Below are 13023 nucleotides of genomic sequence, written 5' to 3'. Positions count from 1 at the left end.
GTGGGGACAGTCAAATAATACTTCCCAGGACGGCATCACATTGCTGGAGGGCTGAGGCTGGTACACGCAGCCCCAAGGTCTATTTTTATTATACCACCAGTGACGGCTGCTGTTGAGCATCGCCCTGTACACCAGCGTCACCACAGATAACACACACAAAACCAAAACATGTTAGCTCTTTTGGGTAAAGATGCTGACAAAAGAGCACCCCTGGCCTACGAGGGGTGATTTTCCCCCCAGCAGCCCCCCGGTGGGTATAAATGTGCATGACCATGGATGGACAGTGTTGAGCAGCTCAACAAGAGCCAGCGTGATGCCCCCATCTGCAGTTATCCCCTACCCCATAACACACTTGCTGTTTTCCCCCTGGCAGGAGGACTACAACCAACTGAGACCCCTATCTTACCCCAACACAGACGTGTTCTTGATCTGCTTCTCGGTGGTGAACCCTGCCTCATACCACAATGTCCAGGAGGAGTGGGTGCCCGAGCTGAAAGTCTGCATGCCCAATGTACCTTACGTCCTCATAGGAACACAGGTAATGCTTCTCTGGGGCACCACCAGCCATCGTGGGGGTCTTCAGAGTGAGACCCTACTCCACCCCAGGAATGGCTGGAGGCTGAGCACTCTGGGAAGGTTTCCTATTCAACTTCTTATGTGAAATGCAGCCAGAGTTCCCCATTGGAAGAAAACACAGGGACTGGGCATAGAAACAAACATGCAGATGTCCTATCATGCTAGTCATGACTGAGAAAACTCATCCCATCTTTTTATAGAAATGTATATTAATGTGGCGACAAGGCATAAATATCTATAGGGAGAAAAGATTTCTGACAGGCCTTTAGTGAGGGGAAAAAACAAACATCAAAGTCTGTGGTTAGAAGCAGAAGCTAAACTTCAAACTAAATTTTAAGAATGGGAATAATTAAGCAAATTACTTAGAGACATGGGAAGGAGATAGCCTCCCTCATGCTTTACATCCACATTGCAATTAGTGACTCACTGTTCTGCTTGTGTTATAGTGGATGTTAGACTAAAGCATCAAACCATTTTATTTTGGCCTTAAAATCTATGAATCTATCCATCAAATAAAAATGCCTTAAATATGGGTTTGCTTCCAAGACACAGAGTAGCTAGAGATCGTGAGAATTAGGGATACAACCATCTGGAAAATGTCCGAACACTGTTCAGCAACCTAAGCCAAGGTAGAGAAACAGATCAAATTCTTGTCAAAACCAAACTCTTCATGCCATAGGAAAGTCCAGTCATTCAAACACTGGCTTTGTTTTCCACACTGGAATAATCTAAAACACCCATTTAAAAATAAAAAGTATTACCCTTGGGTTCACACACTCTGAAAATGGATGGGTTTGAAACGCCAAAATGCTTCACTTTGATGTTTTCCATGGAAATAAAGGATTATATTTCAAGTTAGCCAGCCTGAACTGCATCTGTCTGGCCTGTCAGGGGGTTTTTCAGGTGATGCAGTGCAGGGTCACAGCAGCCTCCCCTCCCAATGTGGTTCAGGCTTCCACCAAACCCCGTCTGTACTGTACCACAGATATCTGAGCTGTGGCCCAAAAACTAATTCACATTAAACAGAAAGAAAGAAAAAGGAAAAAAAAAAAAAAAAAAGAAAAAAAAGGAAAATATACGTGCAATTAATTTCTGAAGTATCATCTGAGGCTGGGAGGACAGATGCCCTTATGCGAGGACATGACTGTGGGTTCATAAAGCTATGAATATCTGCCTCAAAAATTACAGCAAGGTGGTACTGAGCATAGGGTTTGTGTATTTTCTATTAGATTGATCTCCGGGATGATCCCAAAACTTTGGCTCGGCTGCTTTACATGAAGGAGAAACCACTCACCTACGAACACGGTGTGAAGCTAGCGAAGGAGGTAACAGCTTTTTCTGAGGTCCCATGACATCAATTGATCACAGCTTTCCACTGGAATTGTTCCATTCAAGGTGAACTCCTCCAGGGCACGTTGGTTGGTCCCAAGCCAGCAATTAAAGACTGATTTTGCTGCCTACTTTACCTAAGCCACGTGTTTCTTGTTCAGGCTTCTGCCAGGAGGTGCATGTGGCAAACCCCTCTCTGCAGTCACCTCCTTCCAAACTCGTCCCTATCCCTTACAAAAGCACAGAGGACTTGATTTTCACTTATCTCACTTCAAGCAGGAGAGAAGGAGCTCCAAAGGTTTCTGTGCTCTCGCACCTTCCTCTCGAGAAGACAGGGGGATAAAAACCCTCCCCAAGTCCTGAAATTTGGGCATCTGGTCCCTAACCACTTCCATCTCGTATGTTGCGAGTGTTGTTAGAGGCTCTAGCCTTCAAAGGCCAGCGAGAGCATCCATTAGCAGAATAAACTGAATAAGCAACAAGGTTGCTGAATAAGCTGAGGCTGCTTCTCAGGCCCCTGTGTGTGTTTGTGTCATGCCAGCATACCCAGGGGACCCCTTGAGAGGATGCTTCCCAGTTCCCAGAAGCCAGCTGGAAGCCCTCCCCCAGGTAGCAGCTCACTGGCATTGCAGGAGGCAGGACACACGAGTGACAGGTCAGGGGAGAAGAGCCAAGTACATGAAGAGGTTCAGCTAACAACCCGGCACCTCCTTGAAGCCCTCCCCAGCAGCACAAACAGGAGTCCCAAGCTCCTGGTCCCCTCTTCTCTCTAGAGGGTGGTGCAGGGAATTCCTGCTCCCTGCTAACACTCTGTGGTGAGATACCAGTGTTGATGCTTATCCCTGCTCCCTCGCTCAGGATGACCACCTGAGCTGGTCCCTTAATCCTATAAGTAGCCAGATACACAACAGAGCAAAGACTTGACCCCCTTTCTAAAGGTCTGGGCTTCCCTCTGTGGCAGGACATGTAGGCATGTAAAATGTTGATGGAACAGGGTTGCTCTGTCTCTCCCAGCAGTGGGTACTCACATTTTCTCCCCTCTCTTCCAGATTGGAGCACAGTGCTACCTGGAGTGCTCAGCCCTCACGCAGAAAGGCCTTAAGACTGTCTTCGATGAAGCAATCCTGACTATTTTCCACCCCAAGAAGAAGAAGCAGCGCTGTGCGAAGTGCCACAGCTGCTGCACCCTTGTGTGAAGCCACTTGGAAAGAAAAGCGAGATGAGTTTGATGAAACCGAGCAGGTTAGAACGGCAACGAAGGTCACAATGCAACTGAAATGGGGAACATGACCAGAAAGGGCTCCTTCCTACCCAAATATAGGAGCCCCTCCGTTCTGTGACGCCTCCAAGTTGTATCACACTAGGCCAACTCATGTCTATGTGCTTTCCTAACCCTCCAGAGCTGAACGCAGCCTGCTCCCACCGCTGCAGGCTGCACCGAGCCAACAGAAACCGGGATGCCTGCTCCTGCTTGGCGACTCACCTTAGGAATAAGGCAAAGGCGCCACAAAGAGCTAAAGGTGGTAAAAGAAACAAGAGCAACTCCATTTGTGGCCTTAAGCAAGAATTGATCAAAATTAGGAATCTGCAGTACTTAGAAATTGAACCTGAATTGACTGAAAGCACATGGAGATCTGTAGAAATCTAATATGTAAGATATAGGTAGGATGTACTTTTAAATTACTCTTCTTTCATAAGACTCGCTAGTTCAAGATATACTTTCGTTTGTTCAGACCACATGGAAGCAAAGGTGGAGTGATTCCAGTTTATTGTCACTTAATGGTGAAACTTCACAGCGTCAGGATGTTGCTGCACCCAAGCTATCAAAATGGATCAACGTTTACCTCCAGACTTAAAGAATGTTCTTGAAACAAAAAAAAAAAAAAAAAAAGCAAATAACTGTATTTTTACAGGGGAATGTTCACACTGAGCCATGTTTCCCTGAGCTGGGAGAAAGGAGGAACAGAGTTGTAGCATTAATGTGCTGAAACAAAGAAATACTGCCACCAAAGAATATTGCCCTAAACATGAAATAGCAGTGTGGAGCAATCTCCCTTCCAAACTGAGAGCAGGAACGAGACACGTTGCCATGGCAACTGAAAATCTACCTTATAGATCAGCTGCATTTCTACATCTCACCCAGCAGACAAAAATAGCAAAAACCAAAAAGCCAAAGGTCATACTGACTTCAAGTACTTTAAGGTGAGCCAATTGCCTTAATTTTTTTTTAATGGAGTATCTCATGTAAAAACACTCGTCAAAGTGGAGCTGTAAACATGTTGAGTTATCGTGGTCTCCTTCCTCCCATTCATTACTACTTTTTTTGCTCCCATTTTTCCATCTTCGTTCCTGTGAGTGCTGTTTCAGTGAACTTCCACAGGAGTCGCCGAGGACGGGCTGCAGCCGACAGCACGGCGACGGGGAGCGCGGCCCTTCGGAGGAGGGAAGCTGCCTGGTAGCTCTCTTTGTTGTCGGAGAAAGCATGCCTTCTCACTACAGCCTCTCTAGGGAGCCTGTACTTTTGCACATCCCAGCAACCCGGACGCTCAGAGGTGAACTCGGAGAGCGTCTTTTAACTTGCACCTGCCTTTGGGTGCCCTGGCAATGCCACGAGGATTCTCATGGATTTCTCACGGATTTCGTTCCCCAAGCTAAAAATCACAGTGCCAGCAAATACAGATTTGACGACCTCTGATCTAACTCCTTGCAAAAGCAGTGTCTGTAGTCAGCATTTCCAGAAGCGCTTAGGAGTAAGCAAGTAACAGGGGTGCACCCTCCCAGCGCAGGGACATGTGCCCTGTGTCGTCCCCCCCCGCACCCCACTGCAGGGGACTGCCCCCGCTCCTCTCCCGAAGCTCAGTAGCGTGGCTGCGTACGCACAGGCAACCAGAAAAGCTCTCGTGATTAGTGGTGAACTATAGACCCAGTGTTTACTCAGAGCAATTAGCAACTTCAGCAGGACTACAGGAACTGCACCCTTGGCTCGGAGAAGGGAAGAAGTATGATGCAGTGCCTAATCCTGCAGTCACTGATGCTTATGGATCCAAGCTCCTCCTTCAGCACCAATTCAATTTACCATGGACACCTACAGAAACCAGCTCTGACACCCCAGAATGTTTGTGGGTAAAATCAACAGTTCTCTCTGAAAAAGAAGTGATCAAATTCGAGGCAAAAGCCTTGCTGCTGTTAACCCAGCCAGTTTTCACTCACCATCTCTTTCCTGCTGCACGTAAGCATGGGTGAAAACGGAGGGGTGTGTGTTAAATCAAAGACAAAAGAAAGATTTCCTCCCTGCTGGCATTCTTTGTGCGTATTTTATATTTGGTTTTATGATGTCCCAGACATTTGCTTCAAAGGGACTGGCTGATAAAGCACAGTTCAGCGCGATGGCAGTGCTGGAGCCCAGTGAAGGAGTTCATGTCATGTCACAGAGGCTGCGTTGCCGTCCCCAGGCAGAGCAGTGAGTATTCGCGCAGCTGGGGCACTGGCAATCAGCTGAGCTATAACGTGTAAAGAGGTATTAGGGGAGTATGAGGAAAACTGGGAGCGTACTAAATAAATAAATATTTAGAGAACGTTTGTTGGCTTACATCATGACTAGTAGTCCACTGAAAATAGAAAGAAAAGAAAGCTTTCAACATATTTCAGCGAAAATTAGAGATTTGCTGTGCTGCCATTTACTTCAGTGGAAATAAAATAGGATGATTACTTTGTTTTAGCTCATGTAGGTTGTTGTACAGTGCTAGCCGATGTACAAGTCTCTGGTTAAAGTAAGTAAAGTCTGTTTTAGCTGAAGTGCAATGCAAACACTCAGGATGGAGCTGCTAGATATTCTTAGAGCTTCACAAAATACAGAGGAAATGGAAATCCAGACTGACAGCTGAGCTTATCATAAAATAATGAGCACACTGAAAAAGTGAAATATAGCATTCCCGGCATGCATCAGAGAAAGCCACAAATAATCAAATGATATTTTTTTGTGCCACCGAATATCAGGGGTGTCTATTAATACTAGTGGGATGGCATAGGATAGGCATATAAAATCAAAAATTGAATAGGGAGCTGTAGCATTAAAGTAACTGCAGTGGTTTGAAGAAAATTAACTAAAAATATATGGTGATGTAGAAGCTAAAATGCTACCGTGGTAATGTATTAAAGTGCAGCACTCTGCACAAATCATTGCATATCAGTGAGAACAGATAGAAAAGTATTAGTATGCGTACAAAAAGTGTTAAGAGTAACCAGTTTGTACTTACAAAACCAAGCACATCAAGTTTGTGAGGCAGTAAAATTTTAAGTTTTTCAGGATGACTGTGACCAAAATTTTACATCTGGGAGCTGCAAGGGAGGGAGGGTGGTCACAATCCACCGAGAAACAGCCTCTGCACTCCATTTGTTTCCCATTTCTCTTCCAACAAAAAATAAATGTTTTTAAACTAGCCATGGTTAATGCAGGTCCCATAAACATTATTCCTGTGTTAGGTAACGTACAAACACTTATCCGTGCATGTGGCACTTACTCAAGGATCTGCCCTGTTACACTATTATTTTGGGGAGGCGGGAATAACATGGGCTTTAGAAAGGGAGCGTATGAAGACGTAAGGAGGGTCATTGACTATCTGGCAAGTCATATCTAATGCCTCTTCTAAAAGCCAACAGACGGTGTGTGAACAGGCAGCAAAGCTTATTTTCAGCAATATCAAAACACTGGACACAGCGCAAGCACAGGCATAAGGCAACAGATACAAACCTCGAGTTATTTTCAAGCACCATTAGTAACAAGAAAAGCAAATCAATAAAGGATTGCCAGGTGAAAGGAGATGAGTTTTCTCACTGTGAAATGAGCTAGAAATCAGACCCCAATTTCACCTTCAAAGGAACACGGACAGGAGAGTCATAAAGGCTATAAACCATCCCAGGAACCTATTTGACAATGTCCTCTTAATGCAATTAATGTCAAAAGGTTTCCTGACAGAGCTGCCTTTGCTAATAGTCTGCTATCATTTCAAAAGCACGCACAACTTACAAGAAATCTTCTTGATCCTGTAAAAGCCATCTTCTTTGGCCTCTTCCGAAACCTTAATGTTCTACCAGGAGTTGTTAACCTGAAGATGCAGTTTCAAACAGAGTTCCCAAAGGGTTTTCATGCAAATTCCTGCAAGGAGATATTAGGTATTAAGAGAGATATTTCAAGACATTAGAGAGTTGTTATCACATTAAAAAAACCTACAGATGCCTGTGCCCTTCAGAGAACTGCTAAAACACCAGGCCAGTGGCATTGGGGCAATCTTGTGCTATATCACCACTTCCAGCATGACCCTAAGGAGGTCGCACAAAGATTTCCACCATTTGTCCTGTGCCTCCCAGAGCTTAAAAGCTGGGGAGAATGCAGAAACAAGGCTCTAACCCCACACAGGTCCATCCAGGAGCATTTGTTCAGGCAGGTGTAAGTCCTGCCTACTTACATCCTCGAGGAGTGGTGGGGACCAGTTGTCAAGATGAGCTCCCTCTGGTTCTCCTATGTATCAAACACTCCCGGACCTTCTCTCACTGCCCTGTAAATATCTACTGTTACAGCAGTATGTAGCTTATGAAGAATAACCAACTACAAGCTCTTGCCTTGCATTGCCTTGAATTATGCATGACGTGAACTTTTCCCTCAACTTCCATAGGCGCTGGTCCTGATGCAAATTGTGCTGGTGGGAACTGCAGCATTCACTCCGAGTCCAGCACGACAATCAAAACAGCCCTTTCAACAGCTGTCATTGAAATTTCTCACCTTTTTTTCTCTTTCAAAGGACTGCTTCAGTTCAAAATAAACACAAAATTAAATCTAGCAGTCAAAATTCAGTCCCAATGATACAGCTCATGTAAATGAGGGAGGCTGAACATGGCCATTGGTGACCTGCCCTTGTAGTTAAGATATAACAAAATCTCGTCTAGTTGTTCTAGTGTTGGTGACCTGTGTCCCCCAAAAAGTAGTGATTTCCCATTCCCCATACACTGTATAAATCACCTGGTGTTCTGTCATGCTCAGCACCACAACCCATCTGGTGTCTGCCGTCTCTAAGGAAGGGTGGTAGAGAAGAACTAAGAAATGAGTTGGGAAAGGAGACAAGCCCTGAGCATGCTGCTAAACAAACCAAGCAGGACTCCCCCAGAAACAATCACTGCAATGCCACTCTAGAGAAGAGGCTAAAAACCCACCCAAGGGTGGGAAAATCTCTGTAGCAAACAGAGCAATGGGGAACAAACATTTCACTACCAGTGACTGTTGACAAGGATGTATGGGCTTCACTTCCTATTGACTGCAAGCTGTCAAGATCCCATCCAAGATATTGTCTCACAACTACAGAGACTCAATTTGAGAACCCTTTACAGGAGCTTGGAAAAGCTTGCAGATGGTCTTGCAAACAACTTCTATTGTTGTGTCCTCCTCATCACACCCAGCCTCATACACAATAAGTGATACAGGAGGCAGTCACCCCCATGATGTGTGTCTAGCAGATGTATTTTCACCATGCCAGCTGCCATGTCCTTACAAAAATGCCCCTCTAATTCAGACATGAAAGATGCCCGTTTGCTTAGATAGCTTGCTTACAGTCTGTGACCTTTTCTGTAGCTTTTTTCCCCAAGTGGCACAGCAAATACCTCTTGATTCACCGTACTAAAACTTCATCTGGATTAAAAATAAATCACAACGGTATCAATCTGTCTCAAGCCAGGCTTGTTTAAAAGCACCATTTGTCTTCTGCAGCAAAGCAATCAACATATGCTCATGTTGGCCCAGGGACCATTTGTTCAAAAAACAGGTAGAATGCAGGAATCTGCCTGCACACGTTTCTCCCCGTATTTTTCTTTTCCCTGAAGAGGACTTGTGATGTGTTTTATCCTACGTAACAAAAAAGAAATCTGAAAATAACAAAACCTTTTCTTGGTTCACAATTCTATGGGACTGGAGGAGCATCTGCTGTGACAGGAGGTGGGCATGTCAGCGACCTAGGTCAGATAACTTCTGGACACGCTTGAGCTCTACATAAAAAGGAAGACAAATTTTTACCACAAATGTTTATGTTTCTCTTAGTGAATAAAGACCCTCCAAAAGCAGGACAAAGCCTCCCACTGATTTTGGTAGTGGCTTGTGATCTCAGCTGTCTTCATCTACCGAAACAAAACACAAATAGAAATATTTTTCTTCAAAAAATTGGGACAAAAACACTGATTAGAAGTAATGAATGCAATAGAATAGCATCTACACTTCTGCTCTGGGGCAGTGGCCAAATCAGGGCCCAGAACCACAATTAGTCAGTTTGATCCTAGAACTCAAATTTTATTTTAAGATGTTAAGGGGATACCCATAACTAGGACGAAAAAAATCTTCAAGTTCTCTTTTTTGCTGTTTCAGTTAAAGTTTTCAGAAACATGTGAACAGGAATATCTTTTTCCTGGGGAGTTCCAGGAACCCCACCAAAACAGCAAAAAGGGTCAGAACCTCGCTGTAAGAGGAAAATGAGTTCACAAACCCATATATCACAGACCAACAAGCAAAAATCATATGTATTGCTGTTGATGGTGAAAAATCTCTTTAACTTTGAAAATACGTTAACAAAAATAACTCTGAGCATGATCCCCACCCCTCCTTCCCGAATGTGCAGACCATAATGCAGTGTTTGGCTGCTTCTTCTAACTATTATTTTAAGGGTGGGATTTTCAAAGATGCCATGTATTGGCTTCATTTGAATTCTCATGAAGACAATGGAAAATTTCAGTGGAGTCCACACATGACTAATGCGGAAAGCATTTGAGAGCCTTTATTTTTCCTCCTTTTCTGCCCTTTATTGTGGCTGACCAACCTTTGAGCACACAGATACACTGAGCCAGGTCCAAGAATCTTTTCTACCTTTTGGCTGCTGGTTGTGGACTCCTGAAAGAAGAGGCATCTGGAGACTTTGCTGATCTGATCTTTAACTTGAGCTTTGGAGACTGGATTTGTAACTCCCCTTTTTAACCACTACTGAGGCAGAAGATGAAAATGACTACATTAACAGTGTAATATTCAAGATAAATGGGTATCTTTGCTGAGTTTGACACTTCACTCATTGCTGTCACTTAATTTCATCTCGTCCCATTCAGGATGCCAGATTTAATTTTGCATTTGGTTTTGCCAAAGACCAGTTTGAGCTCTCGCTGAAATCCACTCTGGTGAATTTAGACTTTGATCAGGGGTTAATGAATTCAGAGTAAACAGTTGCCATCAGTCTACAGTTTCCAGGTCTTCCAATGCAACAGTTATTTGTACTGATAACATGTAGAAATTTTTGTCTGATGTCTGTCAAAGTAGTTTGGGTGCAAGCCATACCCATAGTATGACTGTCATATTGTCTCTCCCGACTCTTTTCCCCAAAACAGGCAGCTGCTCTCACTGCATTACAGAACTGGCAGGCACTGAACTGCCTTGTCGATATGGAGTAAATGAGACCAAACTTGTAAATATTAATTCATTAAGAAGCAATAACATAAAGCTATGCGAGAGGGGAAAGACACTGGCAAAGTCTTCTTCACTTATGAGCAGGAGTGATCTAAGGTGGTGAGCCCACATTGCCAGGTGGGAAATGCTCCAGAGCAAGGCATAGCATGGTGGCCATGCTGCCCCAGCACATATGGCGTGAGACTGGCCAAAGGGCTGGGAAGTGCCTCCTTGGAGTCACACTGGGATACCTGGGGCTCAGCAGCACCTTGAGACTGGGAGGGCTTCAAAGAAGGCTGCAAAGAGGAGCAGAGAGGTGGACTCCAACTGTCCTTGAGTGCAAAGATAACTGAATCAAGTTAAGTCTTTTATGATGTTGATGCACTTGTCAAATACAAGCATTCCACTGCAAAGAGATTCTCTGCTCCTCTGAGAACACAAAAGCAAGAAAATTTCTTTCCTTTCTCTTTGCACAGTACTTCAGCAATAATTAAAGTAACAGTACAACAAGTTAATCTAATTGAGGTGGGGTTTTTTTGTGAAGCAGATGTAATGACAGCACAAATCAGGACCTAACACATCACCAGTCAGTTCTTAGCAAGTCAAGAAAAGAGAGTCATTTACTTGATGTGAGCAACTGAATTTCTCTCTCTTAAAAGTTGCTGTGTGCAATATTGCTGGAGTATGGGGCTGGTAAAACCAAAGGATGATTACTAGAACTTTATGTCTGACTTTTGAGTGATATGTTACCCAAATCTTCAGAATTCATGTCAAAGCAATAAAGTTTTAAACCAAGGAAATTCAGTTTTCCAGAAAATATGTTTTACATAGTTTAAAAATCATGTAAACAGTATTAGCTTCCTATTTACAGCACATGATTCTGTATTCTTTTGCTTATCCTCTTTTAAACATGTAATTATTGTATATTGTAACTGCACATTAATATTGTCTATTGTACATAGTTTATTTTAACAAAATAAATGTATTGCTAAGTATTTTGACAGCATCATTTTGAGAAGGTGTGGTGCTCTGTTTATTTTCCCAGATGCTAATCACATATACTGTGCAGGACATATCAGGTAGGAAAAACACATACTAACACATAGGACTGCTTTTGGATGGTCCTGGAATCACCTGCACTTTCCAGTGCCCCCCAGCAAAAAGTTGCACAGGAGGTGCCACCGCAGAGGTTTGCTCATCTCGGGCATGTTCCTCTTGGGAAACTGCTGCTTAACCAAATTCCCTGCAGCCTGGAAACATTGGAAGGTGGAGGTGTGGGGCCCACAGGTCTGGCTCCCTGCTGGCATGCAGTCTTCGGCTCACTCTGGTCCCAGGGTATCCCTTAGTTACTGGTCTGGAGATAGTTATTCTCCCATCTTCCACCAATATTAAGGTGGTTGGTTGGTTGCTCTTTCAGATATAAATTCTTTTTATTATTTTACCAAAGGGTTCTTACTGTCTTACTGTCAGTGGTCTCCACTGTGATATCATGGCACCATAACATGATTTTTTTCCCCTTGAGTGAATATCTAAAGTGTTTTGGAGAGAAGCCAGTGTGCAGCAGCCTAGGAGGCACTGGAGCTCTCTTGGTAGAGCAACTAGGAAAAGCATTAGCCTTTACCACTAGGAGTTTTGAGGGGAGTTCGTTATTCCACAACAACCCTAACACATGGATAACAAAACCCTCCAACAAACTCTTACTGATAGCAAGGAATACGATGAGCTGTGTAACCTTCAGCCCAGCAGACAGGGCATGGAGAGGCAGCAAAGAAAGTGAAGCGCTTAAAAGGACTGAAGAAGTTACTTGAGGAAAGACAGCCCATAAATGCTGGACTGGAATCAAGAATATGACTAGCTCCAGTCTTCCAGGGATTCAATGCAGAGATGTGGATCATCTTAAAAAAAAAAAAAAATACTACTTTTGCTACCCAGCTTTTCAATTCCATTGATTGCAAGACCAGAAACAATCCCATTGACCAGCTAGCCTGGTCTTCAAATTAAGACCATGAATCCCACCATTCCTGAACAATGTCCCTAATACTGATTGAGCTAAAGCAAGTTTTGCCAGAGAAAGGCTCTTTTCACGTTCCCGCGGCTTGTGAAGGGCTTAACCAGCCCCCTGCGTGGGGCACTTGCTCACAGAGCAATGACAAAAGGTGGCAAGGTCTATTGCTAATAAAAAGGCACTGCAGCCCAAATCACTGACTGGTATAAATGGATATGTCTCCAGAGGAGCCAGGACAATTCCAGGGGGCACAGCGTGTGGCCTGAAATACGTCTAATTTACCTGCCCCTGGAGGAAGCTGGTATCAGTCCCCAGACTTCCCTTGGCCAGGTTTTCTCTGGGAAGAAGGGGCGTGGAGGACCTGCGCGTCTGGGGTTAACAACAAGGTGCCAGATGTATCCTCCAGAGCAGAAACTTCCTAAACCGCTGCCTGCTAAAAGCTCGGTGAATATAGTCAGGAAAGAACACCTCTATACAGCCCTGATGCTTTTACATTTCCCTGAGCATCTGCTGCTGGCTACTGTCAGTGGCGGGATATTGGCCGAGACGGCCCTTGCTCCATCCTGGGGCAGCAGTTTCTATGTTCTCACGTGAATACAATGAGAGCAGGAGGGAGCTGCCTGCTCCATACCCCAAAGAGAAATCC

The 13023-nt window shown here is 44.2% G+C and overlaps 1 protein-coding gene across 3 annotated transcripts in view; it reads left to right on the top strand.

The window, feature by feature from the left end:
- The window catches only part of RHOJ (ras homolog family member J), a 65943-nt gene extending 54563 nt beyond the window's left edge, over nt 1–11380 (top strand). Inside the window, exons 3-5 of one of the 3 annotated variants that reach the window (XM_074149295.1) lie at nt 374–538; nt 1806–1901; nt 2955–11380. In XM_074149295.1, coding sequence (XP_074005396.1) covers nt 374–538; nt 1806–1901; nt 2955–3101 — 408 coding nt within the window. In that variant the 3' untranslated portion in view covers nt 3102–11380. The remainder of the gene's footprint in view (nt 1–373; nt 539–1805; nt 1902–2954) is intronic. The other 2 variants (XM_074149296.1, XM_074149297.1) reach the window with 2 other exon arrangements.
- Nucleotides 11381–13023: the final 1643 nt, after the last annotated feature.

This window comes from Numenius arquata, chromosome 6, assembly GCF_964106895.1.
Source record: "Numenius arquata chromosome 6, bNumArq3.hap1.1, whole genome shotgun sequence".
NCBI lineage: Eukaryota > Metazoa > Chordata > Aves > Charadriiformes > Scolopacidae > Numenius > Numenius arquata.
Note: the sequence above shows the minus strand (reverse complement) of the source record. Positions and strands in the feature narration are given on the sequence as shown.